Source organism: Wolffia australiana, chromosome 2 (assembly GCF_029677425.1).
Source record: "Wolffia australiana isolate 7733 chromosome 2, ASM2967742v1".
Lineage (NCBI taxonomy): Eukaryota > Viridiplantae > Streptophyta > Magnoliopsida > Alismatales > Araceae > Wolffia > Wolffia australiana.
In genome coordinates, this window is record NC_135836.1 from 26,290,105 (window position 1) to 26,315,227 (window position 25,123).

Here is a 25,123-nt window from a genome sequence, read left to right on the forward strand (position 1 = left end):
TTATTTTGCTTTAATTACTTTTCATCAAATATGTAACAAAATTATGATCAAAACATTTTATTAATCTGCATAAAACTTTGTCCACTCCACCCCTTTTTGAGACTATGCTTAATATAATGCATCAATGCACTGTGCAAAGGTGAAGTGGCAAAAACTTTGATAATTTGCCGAAACCTATGAATTTTTTGAGCTGACAGATTATCTTATCATCATTCATCAAGTGAAACTATTTTTTCAAGTGATGCATCGTAGAGGAGAAATGTACTCCACTGTTTTGCATGCCAAGCCAGGGTGTTGTGCAATATCCCATGAGTCTCATATCAATAAGCAAACATATACATACGTTACCATAAGACTGAGTCATCGTGGAGAGTTGACTGTAAAGTCACTGGACGATCATTTATCGGAGAATATATGTTTAGTCCAAAGATATAAAATGAATAGAGGTAAAAAAAAGGTGGGTCAATGTCAACATCTTCAGTGTAAATAGTTTCCCTGAAATCTATTTTTACTATTGAACAGACTTTCGGTAATATCTCTCTCTCTCTCCTCTATATAAAGGAAAGACTACCCCCCATCTATGAAAGTTGTAACCTTCTTCAGTTTCTCTACTGAATGGCTCTCTTCTTCGTTCTCTTCTAGAGTCACTCTGACGTAGGGTGGCGCACTCCTCTCTCTCTCTCTCTCTCTCTCACTCTCTCTCTCTCTCTCTCTCTCTCTCTCTCTCTCTCTCGTACTCGCACTCGCACTCGCTCGCTCGTTCTCTCTCTCGCGCTCGCACTCGCTCGCTCGCTCGCTCTCTCGCTATCTCTCTAGTCTACTTCTGCGACGACGTGAAGGTCTAAACATTTGTTGTGCTTTTGAGTTTCTCTATACCCTGAAAGTAATGGAAGTCGTAATCACAAACAAGGCAGAATGACATTAAAAGAAGTGGGAATGGTTGTCGATGGGCGGAAGACAGAAACCGGACCCATTTCTGCTGAAGAGGCCAATCATAGAAGGTCTCGAATCATCCCAACAGGAAAGAGATGATTAAGATGCAGAACAGGCCTTCTCGATCGAGATTACTCCTTGGTCCCTACAATAGATTTTTCCTCTTGCTCTTGCCATCTCTAATCGCACATTACAACCTTTGACTGGCGTCAGAAGAAACGACAACGCTGAATCAGAAGATAAATCTTGCCCGCAACCACAACGTTTAAACACGGAGAGAGAAACGGAGAAAAAAAGAAATACATTTCGAAACGATCAGCCCCTCGGTCGGCGATTCACCGAGCAAGAATCACACGTGCGAGCCACTTTGGAAGGAGCCCAGAGCCTTGACGGCCCCAGCTCGGAGAATGTACTGATGGTAGGCGGCGGCGATGACTGCTCCGAGGAAAGGACCGACCCAGAAGATCCACTGTTCAAAGACAATCATGCATACCCAAAGTCAGCTCAGTTTAAGACTAAACTGAATAAATCTGAGCTCACCTGCTCGTCCCAGATCTTCCCCTTGTTGAAGACGATGGCCGAGCCGATGCTTCTAGCAGGGTTGATTCCTGTGCCGGTGATGGGGATCGTCGCTAAGTGCACCAAGAAGACGGCAAACCCGATCGGCAGCGGGGCCAACACCTACCACCATATCCCCCCCACATTTTAGAGAGCAAGAGCAAGAGCGCGAGAGAGCGAGAGAGCGAGAGCGAGCGAGCGAGAGAGAGAGAGAGAGAGAGAGAGAGAGAGAGAGAGAGAGAGAGAGAGAGAGAGAGAGAGAGAGAGAGAGAGCGGGAGAGAGAGGTGTTATCTTACAGGGACGTGGGAGTCGCGTGCATTGCGCTTAGGGTCGGTGGCGGAGAAGACGGTGTAGACGAGGACGAAGGTGCCGATAATCTCAGCTGCGAGGCCCGTCCCGGTAGAGTAGCCGGGGGAGAGGGAGTTTGCACCGCCGCCGTAACGAAAGAAGTAAGTTCTCTGGAAGCTCTTGACGAGGGCCACGCCGCACGTAGCGCCGAGGCACTGCGCCGCCATGTAAAACACCGCGCGTACCAGCGACACCTTCCGCGCCACCAACAGCCCGAAGGTCACCGCCGGGTTGATATGCCCGCCTACGAAGAACAAGCAACAGAATTAAGTCAGGCTAAGAAGAGCTCAACTTAATGGCAGCGGCGCTATTTCGCCTCTTGAAACGTACCGGAGATACCGGCGGTGCAGTAGACGAGGATGAATATCATGCCCCCGAAGGCCCAGGCGATGCCGAGAACGCCGACGCCGCCGCAGCTGGCGGCGGCGGCGGAGACCCTCTCGGGGTCGGTGGAGGCCTTGTAGCCTATGACGGTGCCCACGGTGACGTAGAGGAAGAGGAGGGAGGCGACGAACTCTGCAATGATGGCTCGGTAGAAGGACCATCTCCCCAGCTCCTCCCCGTCGATAAGAGGCATCGGCGGCGGGTCTACATAGTCCTTGGCCGGACAGTCGCCCCCGCGGTGTTGCACCTCCTGCCCGTTCTTCCTCATTCTCCTCGCAAAGTCAAGATTACGTACGCCGACTCTACTATCTCTCCGAGTGATTCAGCTGAAGGGTTATGTGTGTGTGTGGGGGGGGGGGGGGGGGTGGGGGGGTTTATTTATGGGAGGAGAAGTTTACTGGATCGTTTTTTTCCTTATTTTTTAACTGAATCTCTGTTGCGGATTCGATCGCCGTCAATCTCAACTCCCAATTGTCAACAAGGGAGAAGGAATTGCGGCGGACAAGAAGCAGAAGAGATGCTCGCTTTTGCGCAGGTGGGTGGGCGTGCTCTGTGAGGTTCTTCCCGTCAGAGCAGGCTTTCTCGCTGGCCCCCTCGCACCGCCGGCCGACCCGAGTGGCCCGCCAACGGCAAAAGGCCGACCAACAGAGGCCCGCCCACCCGCACCAGCGACCGCGCGTCACTCGACCCTGCTCGCCGCCCTGGGCGTGACTCACCCCCCACCATCGCCCTACAATGGAGGCTGACGATGGCACTGATCTTCTTCCACCCCCACCACCCACTAAGCTAGAAAAGTCTCTTGAAATTGGCCCACTTTGGATAATGGGCTGGGCCGATCTTATTGGGCTGTTTTGTCGTGGACCTAAGTAACGGTAACCTCCTTGCCATTTTTTTAAAAAAATGGCAGGAGGTTTTTCTGGCCGACCGAGATCGAACTTCTTTAAGAGGGAAATCTCCCAGAATCCAGAATTCCAGATTGGCGAAAATGGCTTGCCACGTGGTTCGATTTTTAAAGATTAATAAAGTTGGAATTAATTACCGCGACATAAATGGAAACGGTCCGGCATTTACATCGCCCACGGGGCCAGCTCGAGTTTGACTTTTAGGGTCGGTTGCTCTTCTCTCTAAGAGTGGATATCAGGTCGTAATAATGTGAATTTAGCTTAAGTAATCGCTGCGGAGAGGGCGCTAAGGTGAGTTTGTCAGGTGTTCCCATCTGGGAGTAGCTTGCTGGCGATGCGAAAGCATTAAGGTCGAGGGTATAAGTCGGCTTAACATTTGACCTAGTTTTCTGGTAATGTGCCTTGTATCTCGTCGAGGGCGATTCGTCGGTTCTCGCCGATCGCCGCCGGGAGGAAGAAGATAAGCCGCCCCGTGGGTCTCATCTTCTGCTTGATTCGGATGCACGCTGGATCTACATCCCTGATTCTAGTAATGGGTCGTGCGCGATGCGGGAATGGCGATTGTTCTTGATTCGATGATGTGGGTTTTGAGGCCTGAAGAGGGCGGAGAAGTGGGCACACGAGAGTAGAGGGAACGAACGATTGGGGCAGTTTTTTTTTTCTAATCTTTGTTTCTGATTGATCGGCGGGGAAGAGGAAGTTGTGCGGCGAGAGGATCATGTACAAGAATCAGCTTCAGGAGCTGGCTCAGCGGAGCTGCTTCAATTTGCCGTCGTATTCTTGCATGAGGGAGGGGCCCGACCATGCGCCGAGATTCAAGGCCTCTGTAAACTTCAATGGGGAGACGTTCGAGAGCCCTGGTTTTTGCACGACGCTGCGCCAGGCGGAGCACGCGGCAGCGGAAGTGGCACTCAACGCTCTGTCCACTCGAGGCCCGTCAAACTCCATCGCCGCACGTATTCTGGTCAGTTTTTTCGGTCCTTTTGCGTCGACTGATTCTTGCATCCGTTGTGTGCTCTTGGCTCGAATTTTAATCTCTGTCGTGGGTTCCTCCGGAAATCTAGGAAACTAAGGAGATTTGCTCCGCATTTCTAATGGTGGAAAGGCATCGGATATTGTTGTTATAGGTTCCCTATGACAGTCTTTTCTTCTGCACGAACACTGGTTCAAATTCCTTCCCGTTCCTCTTCGAAGATCCAAACTTGGACTGCCATCGCTTCGGCCCACGGAAATTAGCCGACGACTGCCTTCACAAATCCAGATTAATCATTTAGATTTCCGTCGTACGTTCATCCGTCGTCCCACCATCCCCGCATTAATATTCTATGCCCAGTTATCGGTTGAGTAGATGGCAGGAATCAGTACTAGTCATCGGTGCCGTTCATTACGTTTACAGCTCAAAGTCAACATCCATTTAAGTATTTGTCTTCCCTGCGACTCTAATGCGACATCGACAAGACATAAATTTGACCAAAGGTTAGTGGTGAAGTCTAGGCAAGAAAACCGCAGGGGCAGCTATCGCGCTCTGCCCTCGGACGGTGGGTAACGCCCTTTAATTTCAGCTGACGTTCCAACTAATGAGGCAGTTAATACCAGCCACTGCTCCCACTGCCCTCTGTCTCCCGCGCGCCACTCTCATATTCCATGTCTATCCAATCCTCTTTGGGAAAATTCTCCGGCCCTCTTCTTCTTTGATAATGTCTTCATAGTTGCTCTCGTTCCGCTGCTATTCCTTAAAGGGTCTGTGACTCCATTGTTGTTGTTTTATGACTTTGGGTGGATGGGCACCACATGGGGCACATCGGCCGTGTGAATGCGCCGCACAGGAACGGGTGGGTGACTCTTTGAATGCCCATCATCTTTCCTGGGCCCCTGCAATAAATTTCCATTTAAGAATGCAATTTCTCGTTTCGCTTCCTATTTCTCCGTTTTCATTTTCTCTGGGGGCACAAACGGGAATTTTTTTAAAAAAAATTAGTTGAGTTAGCAGCTGGGTAATGCAGGATGAGACGGGGGTGTACAAGAACCTGCTGCAAGAGATAGCGCAGAGAGTGGGGGCGCCGTTGCCGACGTACACAACGGTGAGAGCAGGGCTGGGCCATCTGCCCGTGTTCACCGGCACGGTGGAGCTGGCCGGAATCGCCTTCACCGGCGAACCGGCGAAGAACAAGAAGCAGGCGGAGAAGAACGCCGCCATGGCCGCCTGGAATTGCTTGAAACAACGTGAGAGCTTCTTCTTCTCCCCGTTGCTCCAAGTAGCGTTTTCTAAGAAGATCATCTCGCGCTGTTGGTGCGCAGTGGTGAGGCAGCAGCAGGCCGGGAGCTCCGCTCCGGACGGCGAGAACGGCGAGGAGCAGCAGCAGATCACGGCCGCCAGGGCGCTGCTCAACTACCGTCTGGGGCAGAAGATGGCGGGGAAAACCCACCGTCAGGTGTTCACAGTGCAGCCGGAGAGGCGGACTCCGCCGCCGGGCCCGGCCGCCGGGTCCAAATTCCTGCCGCTGATCCGGCCCACGTCGGCGCCCCGGACGCGGCCGCCGTCGCCGGCCCGCGGCCCGGCGCTCCTCGACAGCCACTACGCCGCCCGGCAGCTTCTCAAATTCTCCGCCGCGGCGGCCGCGCCGTACGTGCCGCTCCGCCACTGCGCCGCCTTCCAAGGCGGGCCGGCGCCGCCGGTGACGATACGGCACGCGGTTCCGGTCTTCGCCGCGCCGGGGGTCCGGCGGCCGCCGCCGCCGCCGGTCATCTGCGTCCCCAGGCACGTCTGCGTCCCCCCTCCTATTCACGTACGCCAGGTGGTGCCCGCCTTTGCCGGCCCGTCTCCTCCGCCGAGACCTGCCGCCGGCTCTCTCGCGGAAGAGCGAAATAGACTGACCCTGAGCTTACGATAGATGAAGATTAATTCCAGATGAGCTTACGATAGATTACCCTTAAGCCTTCATTCCAGATGTTGGAAGGACTAGAGAGAAAAATGTTACTGCTAAATACTGAAGATTAAGCGCCAACACCGGCGTCGAAGACTCCAAGGATGCGCGCCGCGTCGAGCCGGAAGTTCCTGAAGCTCCGGCCGGGTCTGCTGTCCACGGTCGGCTGTGGTCCGGAGCTCGCCCGGGGCAGTGCACCATCGCTGCCCGCCACGCCCCCGCTCTTCGCTTTCCACACGGTGGCCCCTTCAAACAGTAGAGATACCTCAGTGTTCATCCATGTTGGAAGTCACTGCTTGTAAGCAGAAGGATACGGATGTAGAAAGATGTGCAGAGTACCTCTCGCGGGGGTTTCTGATCGTTTCGACTTGGCTGGCGGCGGATGAACTGAGATCCACTTCTTCAGCTGCCTGCTTGACAAAATCACCCATGTCTTGTTCACTTGATCCTTTTCTGTTTTAATTTGTTTTGTTTTTCTAGGATTCTGGCCTCTTTGATGCGCGAGATCATAAGAAAAAGAGAACGAAGCGAGACACTTACGCTATGAATGGGCCGACCATGTAGAGCTTCAAACCGTTTCCCCCGCGAGACGATGTGTCGTCGCTCGCTGGTAGCAGGTCATCGATACGGAACCAAGAAATTTCCTGCAGACGGCCACTGACTCAAACAAAAGCAGAAAATAATTTTGAGGTGAGAAAGTAGAGTGAGGGGAAATACGCTGATCTCCTTCTTGGTTAACGGTGCAAATGTCGTGTCTTCTTTGACACCTGGTATAATGTAGAGCCGAACTCTTTGCTGTCCGACCACAACTTCAACGTGATCATCCATATTTAAGACTTGAGATATGTCGAAACCAGTTTCCTCCAGGACCTACGACACAAGGACATGCACTCGAAAATATCAAACGTTATCCTCAAAGTGTCGCAACTCTAGCTCGGGTAAGTGGAAAGAACTCGAGAACAATCCTTAACTGCTATAGAAAGAGCCCACAAACTTTTGTAAAATATAACAAAGTACCTCGCGGATGGCGCAGGTATGGTCCGCTTCATCTTTGTTCTTTTTCCCGCGGGGAAAACTCCAACTTGATCCCGGTTTCCATCCTTTTACCAAAAGACACTAGAAGCGCACAGACAGACATTCGTGTTGAGGTTGATATCTAAGAAACAATATTAATTACGCTCCTACAGCGAAAAGGGGGAGGCCAGTAATAGTTCGGATAATTAGGCGGGAGGTCAAATCGAAAATTGGAACAATATTTTGAAGGATCCGCTGATAATTTTACCCTGTGATAAGATTCATCTAGAATGATGGCCCCAGTCACAGGCACACGATACTTGTATGATGTAAAATCCTTGTATATGTCATCAATGTGTGCAATGTACGGCCTGAGCGCCGCACAGCTATGAAACACTGGGATGAGTTAAGATCGTCAATGAAGAGCGCAGAAAAAAAGTCTCCCTGTAAGCTAAGAAGAGGTATTTGAGATGATCTGAAACGGGACGAATGAAGAAAAGCCGCTCATCGCTGGCGTAGTTCTACTTGGGTGGCATTGAAGCACGTATCAACTTTCCCTAATTTCGGGGATTTGACTGATTATGCAAGCATAATTCAAAATAATCAGAAACTATGAAAGCATACTCAAAATAATCAGAAATTGCGGCCGTGCGCTTGCTGAAAAGATGTATATGATAAAAAACTTTCCAGGTACGTAGGATACTTAAACTTGTAAATTCCCTCAGAGATAGCGACTTGAGTGTCGGATTCTGTTCCACACAGTTGTCCTCGTAAAACCAATGCGCTTGCTCCACGAGAAATAATATCCTCTCAAAAGATTCCAGATCTTCTTTTGGAACATTGAGGACAAAGCGGCTGAAATAAACGATACATCATGACAATAAATTTGTGAGTCAAGCTAGCTCCATCCAGAGCATAATGTATTCTGAAAAGGATGCACGGTTTCTAATGTCTTAAGTAGATTGGAAATTATTCCGGTTCAAATTAAAGTACGACAAATCACTATGTGATGTCAAATTGTCAACAGGAGGGTTTCTCGTCAAGACAAGGATAACAGAAACTAACACAGTTATAAATTCAAGGAAGTTTGTAGATTCCAAATACATTACCAGATGAATTTACTGAAAGCAAGGAAAGATTCAATGAAGATTTTATGGAACATTGGATGTTCATTTAACATCGATCTCATGAAAGCGATAAATCCAACTTAACGTCCGAGAGGCAGCCAGCAGAACATGAATACGAAACGGATTTCAAAATGTAGTAGTCTCGCATAGTGTTAATCCAGTCATCGTACAATCATTTATGACGGCCTATACTCTCTCCCTGGTGACATTGCAAAAAGGCACATGTGTGGAGACACAGGTGACGTAGTTTCGCGAAAAAGAAGGCGCACAGGTGACGTGACAAAAAAGTATGAGATATTCGGACACCACGTGACTCAGAGCAGCACCACCTAGCTACAACCTACACGCAATATATCGTGCCCACAACTACTCTTTGCAAAGGATCTAACCTGATTTAAGGGCTGTACAGAAGCGTAGAAATGATTAAGGTGGAAGAGATTTTGATGTGTGATGCGTTTACAGGGGAAATTTATGCGTTTTTCGAACCATTCAAACAACTCATTGCAGAATAAAAGTCCCAGTCGAATGGCGTAAACTTCAGCAGGCATAGTTCCGACATACATTCTCCCGATTCTAATCAAACCAGAACCCCGTAAATAAATTGTGAAAATTATTCTAAAACTTTCGCATTCGGTATTCTTCGAATTGCGTTCGATAGAAATGCGTGCCGGATAGGGAAAGAATTTCGCATGCTTTTCGTTGAAAGTGGTTTCAAATTTTAAAATCATCCATTTCTCTAAAAAACGGATAACTACGGGGGGGGTCGCGGTCTCCTCCAGAGCGCTAGAGTCTGTTCCGCGCAAGGACAGCAACGCGCGAAAGCACTCAAAGGATCCCCCACAGGCCAATCCGGTAAAAAAATCTCGCGCAGACAACGAAGCAGAAGAAGAAAAACGAAATCCGGAGAAATCGAGGACGGGGGAAGAAACCTGCAGAGATCGTCGAGGAGTTCCTGAGGCGGCGGCACGTTGTTCCTGGACGGCGCGCTGGACGAACGGGGAAGCCCCGCCATGGCGAAGACGGAGGGGAGCCCTTGGTTTCGAATCGCGCAGTCGCGCACTCGAGAACAGGGGAGAAGTGCTCTTTCTCCCCTTTTTTTTTCAAGAATAAATTAATTCAGTAAATAAGTCTGCATAATCCATTTATCCAAAAAGAAAAGCGGACCACGTTAAAAGGAGGGGCAGGTTACCGGGGGGTGGGCTAAAAGGCGAGGGTCACTGTACGGGGAACAAGGCGGAGTAGGCACGCCCACGTCCATTAATTAAAGAGCTTGACCGCGACCGGACAGTGACCAGGCTGGACCGTCGCGCTCCCCGCATCACTATCTGTCACGTCAGAAGCCCCCCGCGATACGCAGTACCGCCGGAACACCCTCGACAGCGCCTTCAATTACTCAGTGTCAAACAAAATGATTGGTTATTATCGAGGCGTCGTCGCCTTAAAAGACGTCCCGTCCCTTGAGGTAGAATCTGGCCACTGTGGGGAGATGGCAGCCCAGAAATCGCTCCGTTGGCGGGGGCTACGGCTTTGTTTAAAGAAGGCCTGGGCTGTCAGCGCTCGGCAGGATTGGGAGAGCGACACCGCGACTGGCAGTCGCCGCCCCCCCCCATAAAGAAAAGAAAGCCTAGCGATGCCTACGCTCCCCCTTCGTCGTCGTCGTCGTCGTCGTCGCGGCCCGCTTTTTTCGGCCTGCTTTGCTGCGACTTCTGCTGCCCGGTCTTCCCCTGAATGGAGGAGGAGGTTGCTCGCCCTTTGTCGTCATCATTAGCTGCCCCCTGCTCTCCGATCCTCTAGTCCTGTCCCAATTCAACGACGGTCTCCCGTCTCGCTTCTCGATGCCGGGGGGAGCTGCCTTTCCCTTCTCTTCTTCCCGTCCTTGAACCAGAGGCCGATTGAAGAACTAGCGCCCCGCTCTCCTGCGGATTAGGAAGAATGGTTTAGGAGATTGATCGTCTTCGGCGTCCGGAGAAGCTCGAGTCTAGAAAGAAACCCTCGTTGAGAGAGATGCCCGGAGGAGACTGCTGAAGTGAAAAGAGTTGTTTTTGAGAAGAGGGCTTCTCTAGAGCGTCGGTATGGCGGCCGCGGTTGCCCTTCGGAATGGCGTGGGAGTTGGCATCGATAAACCCGTGGACGGTAGCAAATACGTGCGATACACCGCAGAGCAGATCGAGGCGCTGGAGCGCGCGTACGACGAATGCCCTAAGCCGAGCTCCGTGCGCCGTCAGCAGCTGATCAGAGAGCATCCTATTCTCTCCAACATCGAACCCAGACAGATCAAAGTATGGTTCCAGAACAGGAGGTAGGCATCCATTTTTTACTTCTCCGTTGCTTGATTTCTACTCCGTAGCTTGATGTTTTGAGGGATGCATTTGTGAATTTCAGGTGCCGCGACAAGCAAAAGAAAGAGACTTCGCGGTTGCAGGCCGTCAATCGAAAACTGACGGCCATGAACAAGCTTCTGATGGAAGAGAACGACCGGCTTCAGAAACAGGTGTCCCGTTTGGTGCTTGAAAACGCCGTCATGCGCCAGCAGTTGCAAAATGTATGTCTTCATCTCGATCGATTGTGCTATGTTTAATTATCTCAACTACATTATTCTTTCGAAGCATCTCCCGTTGACTGTTCATTGCGCTTACTAAGACTGGTCATTTGTTTCTGGCCATGTACAGGCGTCGCTTACTAAGACTGACACCAGCTGCGAATCAGCTGTAACAATTCCTCAACCTTCCCCAAAGGATACCAGTGATCCCGCTGGGTAAGCACGTTTCACTTGTGTTAATGCCTGTCGTTTATTGGCCATAGTTCTCATAATTTTATCATATCATGTTTGAAATTCCAGACTCTTGTCCATCGCGGAGGAAACCATGGCAGAGTTCCTCTCAAAGGCTACGGGGACTGCTGTCGATTGGGTCCAGATGCCCGGGATGAAGGTTCCGTCGATTATCTCGTACTTTAGCTTCAAACCTATCGTTCGACTGCTCTCAATATGATGTTACTTAGACATTATCATCAAACAGCCTGGTCCGGATTCGATTGGGATGGTTGCCATTTCTCACAGTAGCCGGGGAGTGGCGGCACGTGCCTGTGGTCTAGTCAACTTGGAACCTTCGAAGGTGTTATTTTTTAAAAAATCATATATTTTTTTCCTGTGCACAGTGCTCAAGAGTGATTGCTTTCCTTGTTGCAGATTGCAGAGGCCCTGAAAGATCGCCCTTCTTGGTTCAGTGACTGCAGAAAGCTAGAAGTTTTCACATTGTTTCCGACTGCGACCGGTGGAACGATCGAATTGGTCTACATGCAGGTGGGTGCTCAATCTTTGTACTCTTTTGAATTATTTTTCTGGGTATCATTTTTGCACTAACATTGCGATTCTGTCGTCGACTATATCTGCTGCCTATCAGATGTACGCTCCAACTACCATTGCTCCGGCTCGTGACTTCTGGACGCTACGATACACAACAACATTAGAGGACGGAAGTATTGCGGTAAGGCCTGCCACTAGAATCAAAGAACATTGAGTTGTTTCTCCTCATCATTGTTCATGGTTACCCCAATCTAATCACACAACTGCCGGCAAACTGTAATTTGGACGACGGATAATTGATTTTTGGAGGGATCCTGGGTTTTGCCTGATTTTCTTCTCTCCGTGCTGTGGATTCCTCGCTTCCTTTAGTTTATCTATTGACAGATTAAAAAAATTGTGAGATGAAATATGTTAAGTTGCGTAGAATATTAGCTACTCGTGCTATTTCCTACTTTCTCTGATGTATCGGTTTCATCATTTGGAAGGTGTGTGAAAGATCGTTAAGCGGGTCTGGGGTTGGCCCATCTGCGTCAACAGCTCATCAGTTTGTGAGGGCAGAGATGCTCCCAAGTGGTTTTCTCATACGACCATGCGATGGAGGCAGTTCAATAGTCCATATCGTGGATCATCTCGATCTGGAGGTACGTCGGTCCATGTTGCTCCTTTTTTTATAATCGTTTGTGTTCTGATTATCCGTATGTTATAGCCTTGGAGCGTACCTGAAGTTTTGCGACCTCTTTACGTGTCGTCTAAAGTTGTTGCCCAGAAAATGACGACTGCTGTAAGTCACTGATTTGTTGTTGACGTCTTTAGGGACGTCTGTTTATTTTTTTATTCTCATTATTTATAATCTATATGGAATGTTGAAGGCAATGCACCATATCAGACAAATCGCTCAGGAAAGCAGCGGCGAAGCTTCTTATGCTGTCGGTAGACGACCGGCAGTTATGAGATCATTTAGTCAGAGATTAGGAAGGTGGGATTTCTTTTTACTCGACGTAACTGGCCAACTCGATGCGAAAGAGTTGTTCAATTTGAAGCGTATCATATTCGGTTAAATACTTGTAATTTTCTAATGATCCCTTATTTTTCAGAGGTTTTAACGACGCCATTAACGGGTTTGTTGACGATGGATGGTCGTTAATTGCCGGTGATGGGGCCGAAGACGTTGTGATCATGACAAGGCCGAACAAAGGTCGTACTGCTTGCCCTACGGTCGGTGGGGTTCTGTGTGCCAAAGCGTCAATGCTTCTACAAGTAACTTGCTGTCTCAAAATACCCTCCAACACTGCTAGAAGTTTGCATCGTTTTTTTTCTTTTTGTTGGTCATTTCACAAATTCTGGTGATGATAGGCTGACCGATCTTTTGAGCGAAAAAAATTGTTGTTCGTTTGATCTCTTTTTTTAAAGATTCTAGCCATTTCATTCGAGGTTTGATGCTTCGAACTAAATGACCAAACATATCTGAATTGAACAGAATGTCCCTCCCGAACTTCTCTTTCGTTTTCTGAGAGAGCATCGATCGGAGTGGGCGGACTACAACGTCGATGCTTTAACTGCCTCGTCAATGAAAGCTGGATCTCTCCTCTATCCGGAGACGAGGCCTTTGAAATTCACTGGGAACCAGGTCATCATGCCCCTCGCCTATACCGTGGAGAACGAAGAGGTTTTCTCTCGACCCACCGTCTCATTTTCACCTGGACAGAGCAAAATCCCAAATTTTGAGGAACTGACGTCGTCTTTCTTGTTTGTTTCCTTTCTTTACAGTTTCTCGAGGTGGTCAAACTAGAATCCCAAGCCCGCACTGTGGAAAGCTCCGGCTCTTGTCTGGACGTGCACCTTTTACAGGCACGCGCATGCCGTACGATCAATATGAAACGCTATGACGTTATTAATTGTTCTTCCTCTTCTCTGGTCTCAGGTTTGCAGTGGAATCGACGAGAAATCGGTGAGAGGCTCTTGCTGCCAGCTGATTTTCGCCCCCATTGACGAGTCTTTCCAAGACGATGCTCCTCTCTTGCCTTCCGGCTTCCGGGTCATTCCCTTGGACCTCAAAAATGTAAGCCCATATCGAATTCCCAACCCTCTTGTTCAATCAACTCAATTATCTCAATCAACTCTTCGTCAATTTCATCCAGCCATCCTCCAACGGCACGCTGGATTCAGCCTCGGTTCTCGACGACAGCGGCGGCGGCGGCGGCAGCGGCGCTTCCAAGGAGAACGACGCCGCCGCTGAGAGCGCCCGCTCCGTTCTCTTGATCGCCTTCCAGTTCCCTTACGAGGAGAGACTCTTGGATAACGTCGCGGCCATGGCCCGGCAGTACGTGCGTGGTATTGTCTCTTCGGTGCAGAGGATCTCCATGGTGATAAGCTCTTCCTGGGTCGGCTCCAAGCCTGCTCACAAGCTCGCGCCGGGGTCGCCGGAAGCCTCTACTCTCGCCCATTGGATCTGTCGGAGCTACAGGCAACAAAGCACTCTCTGCTCTTAGTTCTTTCCGCTAGGCTCTTCTCTTGAGTCTTGACCATGGCTTCTTTTTGGGACAGCAGCTTCTACACAGGGGCTGATATTCTGTGCCCCGGCAGCGGCGAAATGGGGGAGTCCTTGCTCAAGATGCTATGGCATCACGAGGACGCCATCCTCTGCTGCTCCTTGACTGTTCGTGTGCTCTTCTCCACTTTCTCATCAGGTCAATCACTGTGATGCTCGATCTTGATCTTTGATTCCTTCCTCAGGCTATGCCAGTGTTCACGTTCGCCAACCAGGCAGGGCTGGACTTGCTGGAGACGACGCTGGTGGCGCTGCAGGACATCACCCTGGACAGGATATTCGACGAGCAAAGCAGCAGAGCTCTCCTCGCCGAGTTCACAAAGCTAATGCAACAGGTAGATTAGAAAACGACCTTCCTCTGAGATGGATGGACAAATTACTCGTCGTTGTCTCTTCCTTGACGTTTGACGGTTTGCATGGCAGGGCCACGCGAGCCTTCCCGGTGGGGTTTGCGCGTCGGGGATGGGCCGCCGCGTGGCGTACGAACGCGCCGCCGCGTGGAAGGTGCTGGCCGAGAACGGGTCAGAGCACTGCCTTGCCTTCTCCTTCATCAACTGGACCTTCCTCTGATGCTCAATATACTGTCAGATCGCGCCTGTGGAATGATTGCCTGGAAACTAAAACCTGGAAAAAAACTGTCTCGGATTTTTTTTTCTTCATCTCGTCGTCTTTCTTCAGAAAAAAAATCTGTCTTACCCTGCGAGACCAATAGGAAAAATATAAATTTACATTTAATCTTTACAAAAAACTTCACATATATACCCAAGTAACAAACACATAGATACGTATATACGAAAATTAGATAAATACGCAAATAACAGAAACAAAAAATCGTTGTTATTATGAACGCAACATAAACACCATACACAAATGACGATAATGTGAAAATCACATGAGTATACAAATACGAAAATAATAAAAATACACAAATCACATGAATATGTAACTATGCAAATACATAATTTTAACAAAAATGTTAACACCTAGTTATGTAATTGTGTAAATACCTAAATATTTAAATATATAAATATGGCAATCTATGAATATGTAAATATGTAAATCTATGACTATGTAAACATATAAATATGTAAATACATAAATTCAAATATAAATATATAAAATTTTTCACAATTAAAATATTTAAATACAGTTCTGTCTTTGATTCTCTTGTGAATAAATGACAAAAACTTTACTTAGTAGAGCTGTTTATTTAAATATTTTAATTTGTATTTTAGCCTAAATTTTTCTTTGATTCTTCAACTTTTAATATGATATTTTTCAGAGGCATGTGGCCAAACTTGTAGGTTTTACCAAACCCTGACCGAACAAAGACTATGCAAAAGTTTAGGTATAGGTAGAGGTATTTGCCAAAAGTAAATACCCAGACTGAAACTGTCATTCCTAGTCAATGCTAGTGCCTCCTCCGACCTACCGGATTAGTTTGAGTTTACCTATTTCGAGAGAGAAACCATTTCAATAAATCAAGTATATGAATAAATGTATGATGATAGTATGGGGTGGAGGGGGGAAATGTACCTTGTTTCAAATTACCTAATAATAGTTCCCTGAAATATCATCCAAGTTACCTAATAATAATCATCCAATCAATAACTCAATTGCATGCGGTGATTAGATTTCTATCAAATTTTCAAAACTATATAATTTGAAATGACTAAATATTTAAATAGTAATTTACGATTTAAGAATAGGGTTATAAAAAGTATATATTTAATTAAAATGTGTCTAAAACCTTTGAATTGCGTGACAGATAGAGGATTGGATGATACAGAGAGGATAGTCATCTGTTTAGTTTAAATGTGTCATCCAGAAGTGTCCTCACTAGTGGAAGGATAACTGGGAGACGATGTTGCCGTGATTAGTCATATATACATGGTGATAAATGATTTATGATTAAAAGTCACGCACAGAAAATGTGGAGAAATGAGCACAGCTAAAGAACATGGAAAGAGTGGGGAAAGTGAAAGACTGGGAGGGCAAGAAATAGCAAAAGTGACAGGAGAGTGGGGACAATGAGAAGGTAAGAGAGAGATAGAGAGATGAAGGGAGAGAGAGCGACATAAACAGATTTGATGTATACTGACAGTCTGCTGGAAATAGTTCCTAGTCACTATCAGGAGAATTTCTGCAAAATGAGCAAAAGCCATGGTCAAAAGACTCTTTTTTGTCGTCGCTCATAAGAGAACATTCTTTCACAACTACACCCTTCCAAATTGTGAATATCTCAGGCGCAATAGTTGCATGTCATCCATAAATGATATAAAATGAACATACATGAATTTGTAAGAAGGCCCACCCCAACAATAGTCGACGAAATAATCGATAGGAAAGGATGAGTGGGGAAATGCTACCAAAAATGTTTTAAACTAATGGATATTATGTGGCTTTCAAGATAATCACACCACCATGTTTACTAAAATTCATTTAATAAAATATTACGTTTATTATTATCCTAGAGTGATGTCTATAGTGAAGTCCATAAATATGTGCAATGAAATAATGAATTATGATGAGATCATAATACAATGATCACTAACCTTTAAACATGTATTCCAAATATTCTTATTCGATGGATAGTTGAGGCGAACATCAAATTATCCCGATAGAATAGCACTACATGATCCTACTTATACAATAAGTATAGATGATCCTATGGGTATTAGTGTGGTGACACTAAGGATAGATAGTGGGTGCTCTTTGGAGAAAGAGTTCATTAAGGGTTCACTAAATGTCAATCAGGTTTATTCATGACACAGTTATATAAGTGATTCATTGACTTGAGACACCAAGGACATCTCGTGGATAGATGACTACATTTTGACTACAATTTACTACCCTCTAATCATGAGATTCAAACAAGTCATAGCTTGAATGTAATATGAAACTCACAAAGATGATTGAGTGGTCAATACTAGATCGTCCACCCTTGGTATAAGAGGAGATTGGCTCAAGGAAGACAATGCAGCAAATCCCTGGCCATGTAGTGAGGATATTGGAGAAGGCATTGTCCAATGATCCCTGTTAAGCATGAGTATCCATCGATTGATTGATTACGGTTTGTCAGTCAACCATACCCTATGTCTACTTACACATATACGATAACCAACGACGGTAAAGGTTCCATGAGAGAGTTGAAACACTACTCTATATCTTCTAGAGCACAAGTTGTAGATTGGCACCCCACAGGCTTGAAACTTAATTTATCGATTGGGTTAAATCTATCCTAGTTAATTAATCTATATATTTACATAGTTAATTAATAAGGTTGGCCAATAAAGGTTATTGGGCCCCTAAAGTTATTAACTAGAATGATACATGGGCCTCGAGGGTCACACGCATCAGCTCTTAGGGGCATTGGTGAATACATTTTATTTATGGCGTCTTTGAGAAAAAAAATAGTAATAAGGAACATGCACTCATTTCAAGCACCTTGGCCAGCCAAAATTGAAAGCCTCCCTTTCTCCAATCTAATCTTTTCGCCACTCAACCAAGGAGAGTGTCTTCATGTTGAGAAAATATTCAAAATTTTAAAGAGGAGTTGAAGAAGAGGAGGTCGAGATCCAAGCACTAAGTGATCGCATGGATACTTCTAGAGGCCGGACATGTGAATGGCTTCGGAACAATCTCAAACATAGCAGGTCAAGGTACATGTGATGTACGCTTTCAAAGATTGATTTTAATCGATTAACACACTTTCGCATCATGGAATCATGTTTTCCATGGTTGAACCAAGGCACGTAACCCAACATAAATGAGCGATAAGTCAAGAATGAGATCGAGCTGAGTAGGGAGAACTATGAAGAATGAACTGCAAGGAGTACTTGGTGATCACGTGATCGAAAGGAGAGTTCAAAAATGGAGGTCTAGAGGGGCAAGAAATGTTAAATCGGTCAAAGGACAATAGCGGTACCAAGTAAAAAGAAAGAGTGTAACTTCCAGCAAAAACTTCCTCCGTCCTCCCTCTTACAGCACAATATTTAGCCTAAATTTCCAAAGGGAACGCGAGAGTATGAAGCATTAAGAAGATAGAACAGGCCTTATCTACGGGTAAGGTGCATAAAAGTATATTTGTTGGCCTGCCGTAGAATATGTCGTACACGAGAGAGAGAGAGAGAGAGAGAGAGAGAGAGAGAGATATCAAGGGAAGGAGACTTCGAGGGAGGAAAAGAGAGAGGTAATCATGTCATCATACTGAGTCGCTAGCCGCAACAATGGATATAGGCAAATGAGTGAGCCATATCAACAGAGAAATAGAGAGAGAGCTTGAGAGAGGGAGTGAGTCACTTTTATCATCCAGTCCATTCTTCATAAAGAAAAGATAACTATACTAAGTTGATGAAAGAACGGTGATGATAGGAAAACGTGGGCAAATGAAAGTCAAGGAGAAGTATGGATGGACACATGAAAGTTTGAACAGCCATAAAGTCCATCTCCTCCATTTGTAGCCCTTATTTGTCATTCATCTTCTATCCTCTAAAAATTTTTATTTCAAAATAGCTTTAACAAACATTAATCCATTTTGTTAATGAAAAACTTTTCATGATAGGCTTATACTGACCACAAGTTCATCAATACCAATCCAACTTTTCATGCCCTTGTAAATTGCAGATTCAATATTTTGTTCGGTATTCATCAATACCAATCCTATGCAGCATTATTCAAGTGCAATATTTATACTAAATTACAAGGGCATGAGCAATGGTAAGTGAATTACAAAAAGATAATACCATGGAATTAATTAACTTTAAACACTTGTCTTAAACTTACATATTCATATGAATTTTAAAACACATAAAACAGTAATCACGATGGTTGATCGTATTACCGTTTTAATAGATACAACAAGGAGAGATAGTAGGTGGTCTTTAGGGAAATGTTTTGAAACATATCCGTATAAATCCTTGGATGGTTTACAACTAGCCATCAACCAAGGTAATTCATGTTGCAATTGTGTTACTACTCCTCAAACTTGCGACATCAAGGACATAAATTTTTTTGATGAATGTGTTTCTTTATGACAAGCAAATTTGAGTCCAAGTGGTAAAATAGTTATTAAAGAATCAAAAATATTTTAAGACTCTTTATGCATTAATACTATTTTGGCATTAGTATGTCTCATATTAGATTCATTATAAGGAAAAAATTACATTTTACATGACTTACAGAGCGATTATTTCTACATTCCCCCTCCAAATTTTACATGACTTGCTTAGTGATTATTTATTAGAGATAATAGCATAAAATCATTATTTATTGGAAAGTATGGGCTTAACATACACATCCTCATAAGAAGATAGAAAAAAGAGGAGGAATAAGCAACAAAGGACAATGTGTGAAGGAAATACGTCAGTGGCCAACGAGCATAACAGTATACAAACCAGGCATGCTTGTACTTCAACAACACGACCAATGAGCATTCACTCTCAAGCAAGCACACCGTCATAGCGACCCACTAGAAGAACCCACTAGGCGTAGCAGTGAGCAACACTTTCAGTTATGGAGCCAGCACATGCATGGAGGAAGGTTCATTTCAAGTTCAAAATGCATCCCTTTTTTAGACTTATAAAGAGTTATTGATTTTTAATTTTTTCTAATACATGCTATGACCTTTTATATTTTTGGCAAGTGGAGCATAGGTTGAGGGACAGAACGAAATATAAGATTTTATGACCGCAACCTGATGGGATAGAGTATTAAATGATTAGTCATAACAAAAAAATTGGCCCTTCAGTCAACACTTTGATGGAGCCCAAACACGGCTTTATTACAAATTTGATTTAGTCAGAAATATAATAGAACTAGTTTATCTTATTTTATTTACTATTTTCCTAGTAATTTGGCATAATTATGAAAATATCCTTGCATTGAAGGGATTCCCCTAGGAACCCTAGCTGCCGCCGTCGCCGTTCAGCTGCCCTCACTTCGCCTGACAGCCTTCCCTTTGCCAGCCACTCACTTCCGGGCCAGATGCATGTGCTTCACTCGCCACCCACGCCTAGTCCTACCGCTCGAGCTTTTCTAGGACACTCGCGATCAGTCCGGCCACATGCACCCCACCCGCCTACCGTGATCTTGTCGGCTGCCGGTGCCCAATCTGGCCACTCGAGCTTCGCCGGCCACCTGCACCCTGTCAAGCTGCTCGTGATCTCGTTGGCCACCCACGCAGAGCCAGGCTGCCCCCGATCTCGCCGGGCAGCAGTGCAAAACTAGGTCGCCTACGCATAGTCCGGGCGCCTGAGATTCGCTAGGCGCCCACACTTTGTCCAGCCGCATGCAACCCGCCCACGATCTCACCCTTACTCAGACCAGCCACCTCTCCTTTGCCAGATGCTTGCCAGTCCGGTCGTCGGTACTTCGCTGTCTCCCCAGGTGATAAACCAAAATCTGGGTTAAATAAGTCGTTTAAGACTCTGATTTATGCAACAGTATTTATAAAATTTTCCTTCACTAGAATAGGGTAAGGGTTGAATCCTCTAGAAACAAGTAATGAGAGAGTAAATTGTAATTCAAATATATTTTGAAATAACTTTGTTTGGTAATTTTATATTTTTTGGATTTTTAACTATTTTATAAAGAGAAAATCAACTAAATGATAGAAAACTAGTCAAAACTGTTTTAAATAAATAAAATAAGTATTTATGTTGTTTATTATAACTTCTACTAATTTATTATGATTTTATAAAATTTTATAGGGCAAGAAAAACTTTAAAGATAAATAGAACCTTAAGCCGCATTTCTCGTAGTGAAATTGCGGTAGAAATGAGTATTGGACGAAAATTGCTGTAACTTTTGCTAAAAGAGAAATTTTTGAGTGTTTGTCTGATGCGTTGGAAAGCTTGAAGTCTAGCTATCTTATGTAATGTTTAAGTAGATAAAATGGTGAGATACTTCAAATGAAAACTTTAGGAGATCACACGAACCCTGTTGTCATGTCCCCCAAGGGCCAAGTGGTGCTCTTTCTCCAAGAATCTTGATTACCCTTGAACTCTCTCTCCCACGCTCTTGTAGAAAAAGAATGGATCAAATAAATCTGATGCACTAAGCCTCCAACAACAAGTTGAGAGCATAAATGCAAGATGAGATACAAAGAGAGGGGAGAAGAGACTAAATAGAAGTGACCTAAATCTCCCAGCCATTGGATTTAATTCCAAATGGTTGGAGGGCTAAGATTTCTTGATTCCAGCCTGGAGCCACGTGCCCTCCTCAGATTTCAAAATTGACCATTCAAACTCAAATTGTGGGTTAGTTCCACAATTCTTGCCTTTAGTTAACCTCGTCTTTAAGGAGGTTTGAATGAACTTCTAGAATGGGCTTCTTGTATATTGGGCCTCCTCTCATTATCCATTTGATTTCTAATTCCCTCCCATTTGTATCTCAAATTAACCATTTTATTTATTTAAGTTCTGTTTATCAAATAAAAATCCAAGAAGATGTGAGAAATCCAATCGACTCTAAAGAGTCAAGTGGGGTTAGTCTCAAAAATCAATAAAATATAAGAATAGAACTTTGGAAAACAAACCATATATCATTTTATCCTTAGATGGTGAACAGTGATAGTTCAAATATAAAAATATTTGGTAAAATTTAAGTATAAAACAAAAATATTTTGCTGGCCGCTCGTGACCCTGGTGGCCTCTCGCGTCTGGGTGTGTCGCTTGTGCTCCGTCGGCTGTCCACGCCCAACTTGGCCGCGTTCAGTATTATTACCTTCTTCAATGTCTTCCTCACATGTTCCTCCGCAGGAAATTGCGAGTTGTAGCATTATCCACCAAATCGAGGGATAGGAGATCTTTGTTCTCGATGTTGGGTCCGTGTCTCTCTCTACGATGGTTGTGGACGCCCGTGGATGGGGATTGGGTCCTTGGGAGCCTGCCCACTACCTTAGACCCCTTGTGTCATTTATCCGGTCAGTCACCCTAGGTCAGCAGTTTTCCTAGGTATCTTATCATTGATTTTGCAACACTTGCATCATCTACTCACGTTTGGCATCACAGATCATCAGCCCTCCATACGGTGTAACATGAGCCGTTCGATCTCGACATCCATCGTGTTACATCTGGGACTGCATAAGTGGTGAAACATTTGGCTTATATTGGTGCAATGAGAAGAACCAAACCAGGGCTTGTGAATCCTCTTTAAAGTGAGGGGTGACTTTGGGAACACAAACACATGCAGTGCATGGATTTTGTCAGGTCATGCCTTAAGGTGTAGAGTTAAGTTCCTCAATGAGTGCAACATTAAGTTGCAGCCATTGTGGAACCCTCAACAAACTCTAGTTATAAGCCAAAAAAAGGTGAGAATGATGTCAAATAATCATGTCCTTTATGCATTGCTTATTAGAGAAAGGTGAGAATGACCTTTTCATGGAGAGATATTTCTTGTTGGGTATTTTTTTTGTTTGACAATACTTCACATAAAAAAGCTAAATTCAAGCTAAGCTTGGATAAAGAAGTCTGGGTTCATTTCTTGATGTTGAACTAAGACCAAGCTCGTGAGCTTATTATCCTCTGTTGGAACAAGTTGATAGGGTACTTTTTTACACCTCATTCTGCCCATGCGGCAACATAGGGATGTAAGCATGAAAGGGACGCATGGGTTTTCTCTTCCTTTTGGCATCGCAAGCCTCATAGTAGGAGTCCCACAAGATGGGCTTTTAGCTTAGTATTAGGGTGCACCTCTGATAATTGTGTCATTGTGCATGGGCTGTGAGGGTTCTCAACAGCATGGATAGTTTAATGTGATTTTTGGCACCTAACCTGGAGATGTGGATCATCCAAGGCATATTAGCATGGCGTATTGCTATTGTTTGAATAAAATTTTGAATCCATACTTATACTTACGTATACAGATGGGAAATTTAAGGTGAGATCTAATGTGGATCCAACTCTCAATGCACTCATGGGATCCAAGTGCTCCAGGAGGGAGCAATAAGGCTGCTCTTTTCTCAAAAATCCATACATTGCTTATCAGAGTATGGACAACTATCTCTCAAGCACAGGTTTATGTTTGGCTTTAATGGGAAAATGGAGAATCTAATAATACAAAATATATTCATTATAGTACACGTGTGATGCTAATAACGAAGTCCATGAATACATGATCGGACTTAGTGAATTATGATGAGATCGTAATACGAAGATCTCTAGTATTTAAGCATGTGGTCTCGTAGCCATTAGTGTGGAGACTCGAAGGATAGATAGTGGATGCTCTTTAGTGGAAAGAATTCAATAAATTAATCCGTACGAATCCATGAATGGTATTATAATGAACTGTCAATCAGGTCGATTCACATCACGGTTGTGTAAGTGGTCCTTAGACTTGAGACAGCAAAGACATCTTGTGGACGGACGATTGTACCTCAACTACGGCTAATGAGTCTCTAATCATGGGATTCTAAACGGTCTTAGTTCAAGTACATAAAGAAGTTCACGAAGATGATTTAATGGTCAAGATGGGGTTGTCCACCCTCGGTATAAGAGGTGATAGCTCAAGGAAGACGATGCGATGAAGTCCTCGGCCAAGGTAGTGAAATATCGGGAGAAGACTTCTCTCATGATTTTTGAATGCATCAGTTCTAACTGGTATGAACGATTAGGGTTTGATAGTTGACCATACCCTAAGTTGTCCAAAGAGCGTCAAGTGGATGAAAGACTATACATACACGGTAACCAATGATGAACATGTTCTTTAAAATGATTGATACACACTCCTTTGTATCTTCTAAAACACGAGGTGTAGCTTTGCACCCCGCGTGTCGGAGACTCCACCTATCGATTGGGTTAAATCGATTCAGCATTATTTAATCTATATGATGATATAGTTAATTAATTTGGAAGGCCAATAATAGTTATTGGGCCGCTGGAGTCGTTAACTAGACTGATATATGGGCCTAGAGGGTCACACGCAAATGTTCTTTTGGACGTCGGAAGATATAATTAAGTTTTAGGGTTTATTTATGAAAAATACCAACTTGGAATAAATAGGAGAAGGCTCTGAATGAAATTCATTCAGGGGGCCTTACCCTTCTTCTCCCTTCTCCCAACAACCCCTCTCCGTCCACGATGCGATCGAGACAACGTAACGATGACGACGGAGAAAGGACGAGGCTCGTCAATGGGAAGGAGGAGATACGATGTGTCGAGGATCGCATGGATACATCTAGAGGCTGCACATTTGATTAGCTTGTCTTGGCTTGCTCTAGGATCCAAGAAATCACGGATGTGATTCGTGTAAAGGTATTTCATTTAATGGTTTTGATGATGCTGTTATGATTCTATCACGTGTATTATGCTGCATGGAATCATTGTCTTCATCCATATCAAGGCCTCTAGAACCCAAAACTAACAACGCCATGGAAAATAATAGAAGAAGTATGTGAATCCTTCATGCATCCTCCACTTGGCTCAAGGGGATATAACTTAGTAGGTGAAGCTCTGGTCTTGCAATTGGATGATTATGATTAAAGTTTGGATGTCTGATTGCCCAGGTAGTAATGATTGTATCTTGCACCTGATTTATTGGCAAGAGGACTGAAACATACTGCTAAAAGACTCTAATGGAAAAAGATCAATTGTCAAGAATGTAGAAGAGGTAGGGTGTGCAGTAGGTCAAATCTAGTATGGATTGTAAGTTGGGTTCTATGCCTTAGTTCAACTATGGAAAACATGGTTTCCATGATGCAGAAGCGTGAAATTAGTTCTTAATCGATCTATAAAATGATACATCAAATGTACCTTTTGGGGAACTTGTTTCACCCTTGACCTACTCTCATTGACATTTTTCTGTAGTTTATCATGTGTTCAGCTTCTAGAACTATCCACATGATCACATGGCGGTTGGATTCCCACCCCTTCTTCTTCAACTCTCATTAAAAATCTTCAAGATCATCTCACCATGAAGACACTCTCCTTGGTTGAATGGAGAAGAGATTTGATTGGAGAAAGGGGGGATCTCAATTTGGGTTGGCCTAGGGGCTTGAAATGAGTATTAATTAACTATATCAACATATAGATTAATTAACTAAGGATTGATTTTACCCAATCGATATGTTAAGTTTCAAGCC

At 44.9% G+C, this 25,123-nt stretch overlaps 4 protein-coding genes across 10 annotated transcripts; 2 read left to right on the top strand and 2 right to left on the bottom strand.

Moving 5' to 3' along the window:
* Positions 1 to 878: 878 nt before the first annotated feature.
* On the bottom strand, positions 879 to 2,584 carry LOC144700280 (aquaporin PIP2-1-like). 3 transcript variants are annotated; one of them, XM_078571768.1, is made up of 5 exons: positions 2,171 to 2,584; positions 1,789 to 2,084; positions 1,474 to 1,614; positions 1,237 to 1,402; positions 879 to 1,136 (listed from the first exon to the last, which is right to left on the bottom strand). In XM_078571768.1, the coding sequence occupies exons 1-4, from the start codon at positions 2,490 to 2,492 to the stop codon at positions 1,283 to 1,285; spliced, it is 879 nt and encodes a 292-aa protein (XP_078427894.1). In that variant the 5' UTR covers positions 2,493 to 2,584; the 3' UTR covers positions 879 to 1,136; positions 1,237 to 1,282. The 3 variants fall into 3 exon arrangements, with proteins under 3 accessions (XP_078427894.1, XP_078427892.1, XP_078427891.1); XM_078571766.1 differs by having other exon boundaries at positions 879 to 1,160; XM_078571765.1 differs by lacking the exon at positions 879 to 1,136 and having other exon boundaries at positions 1,162 to 1,402.
* Positions 2,585 to 3,439: 855 nt separating this feature from the next.
* On the top strand, positions 3,440 to 6,532 carry LOC144700278 (double-stranded RNA-binding protein 6-like). Of its 3 annotated transcripts, XM_078571760.1 has the most exons (3): positions 3,447 to 4,090; positions 5,130 to 5,349; positions 5,425 to 6,532. In XM_078571760.1, the coding sequence occupies exons 1-3, from the start codon at positions 3,845 to 3,847 to the stop codon at positions 6,015 to 6,017; spliced, it is 1,059 nt and encodes a 352-aa protein (XP_078427886.1). In that variant the 5' UTR covers positions 3,447 to 3,844; the 3' UTR covers positions 6,018 to 6,532. The 3 variants fall into 3 exon arrangements, with proteins under 3 accessions (XP_078427885.1, XP_078427886.1, XP_078427887.1); XM_078571759.1 differs by having other exon boundaries at positions 3,440 to 4,090; positions 5,130 to 6,532; XM_078571761.1 differs by lacking the exon at positions 3,447 to 4,090 and adding an exon at positions 4,109 to 4,958 and having other exon boundaries at positions 5,130 to 6,532.
* On the bottom strand, positions 5,028 to 9,304 carry DCP2 (decapping 2). 3 transcript variants are annotated; one of them, XM_078571763.1, is made up of 9 exons: positions 9,121 to 9,304; positions 7,768 to 7,919; positions 7,333 to 7,460; positions 7,068 to 7,166; positions 6,768 to 6,920; positions 6,591 to 6,694; positions 6,390 to 6,460; positions 6,105 to 6,296; positions 5,028 to 6,002 (listed from the first exon to the last, which is right to left on the bottom strand). In XM_078571763.1, exons 1-8 carry the CDS (start codon positions 9,201 to 9,203, stop codon positions 6,121 to 6,123), a joined length of 966 nt encoding a protein of 321 aa, XP_078427889.1. In that variant the 5' UTR covers positions 9,204 to 9,304; the 3' UTR covers positions 5,028 to 6,002; positions 6,105 to 6,120. The 3 variants fall into 3 exon arrangements, with proteins under 3 accessions (XP_078427889.1, XP_078427890.1, XP_078427888.1); XM_078571764.1 differs by having other exon boundaries at positions 5,028 to 6,007; XM_078571762.1 differs by lacking the exon at positions 5,028 to 6,002 and having other exon boundaries at positions 6,025 to 6,296.
* A 380-nt stretch (positions 9,305 to 9,684) lies between these two features.
* On the top strand, positions 9,685 to 14,702 carry REV (Homeobox-leucine zipper family protein / lipid-binding START domain-containing protein). Its single transcript, XM_078571758.1, has 18 exons — positions 9,685 to 10,490; positions 10,574 to 10,733; positions 10,861 to 10,946; positions 11,031 to 11,121; positions 11,209 to 11,304; positions 11,379 to 11,492; positions 11,593 to 11,676; positions 11,981 to 12,136; positions 12,202 to 12,276; positions 12,365 to 12,471; positions 12,590 to 12,752; positions 12,973 to 13,161; positions 13,263 to 13,343; positions 13,417 to 13,554; positions 13,634 to 13,959; positions 14,043 to 14,151; positions 14,229 to 14,378; positions 14,467 to 14,702. The coding sequence occupies exons 1-18, from the start codon at positions 10,264 to 10,266 to the stop codon at positions 14,611 to 14,613; spliced, it is 2,499 nt and encodes an 832-aa protein (XP_078427884.1). The 5' UTR covers positions 9,685 to 10,263; the 3' UTR covers positions 14,614 to 14,702.
* Positions 14,703 to 25,123: the final 10,421 nt, after the last annotated feature.

Bases quoted from the DNA above. Each gene is read 5' to 3' on its own strand.
- LOC144700280 (XM_078571768.1), bottom strand. From the start codon at position 2,492: ATGAGGAAGAACGGGCAGGAGGTGCAACACCGCGGGGGCGACTGTCCG. The intron at 2,085-2,170 runs GTACGTTTCAAG...TGTTCTTCGTAG, and splicing joins CTGCACCGCCGGTATCTCCG to GCGGGCATATCAACCCGGCG. The intron at 1,615-1,788 runs GTAAGATAACAC...ATATGGTGGTAG, and splicing joins CACGCGACTCCCACGTCCCT to GTGTTGGCCCCGCTGCCGAT.
- LOC144700278 (XM_078571759.1), top strand. From the start codon at position 3,845: ATGTACAAGAATCAGCTTCAGGAGCTGGCTCAGCGGAGCTGCTTCAAT. The intron at 4,091-5,129 runs GTCAGTTTTTTC...TGGGTAATGCAG, and splicing joins CCATCGCCGCACGTATTCTG to GATGAGACGGGGGTGTACAA.
- DCP2 (XM_078571763.1), bottom strand. From the start codon at position 9,203: ATGGCGGGGCTTCCCCGTTCGTCCAGCGCGCCGTCCAGGAACAACGTG. The intron at 7,920-9,120 runs GTTTCTTCCCCC...CGTTTATTTCAG, and splicing joins CTCCTCGACGATCTCTGCAG to CCGCTTTGTCCTCAATGTTC. The intron at 6,921-7,067 runs GTACTTTGTTAT...CTTGTGTCGTAG, and splicing joins ATACCTGCGCCATCCGCGAG to GTCCTGGAGGAAACTGGTTT.
- REV (XM_078571758.1), top strand. From the start codon at position 10,264: ATGGCGGCCGCGGTTGCCCTTCGGAATGGCGTGGGAGTTGGCATCGAT. The intron at 10,947-11,030 runs GTAAGCACGTTT...TTGAAATTCCAG, and splicing joins GATACCAGTGATCCCGCTGG to ACTCTTGTCCATCGCGGAGG. The intron at 14,379-14,466 runs GTAGATTAGAAA...TTTGCATGGCAG, and splicing joins TCACAAAGCTAATGCAACAG to GGCCACGCGAGCCTTCCCGG.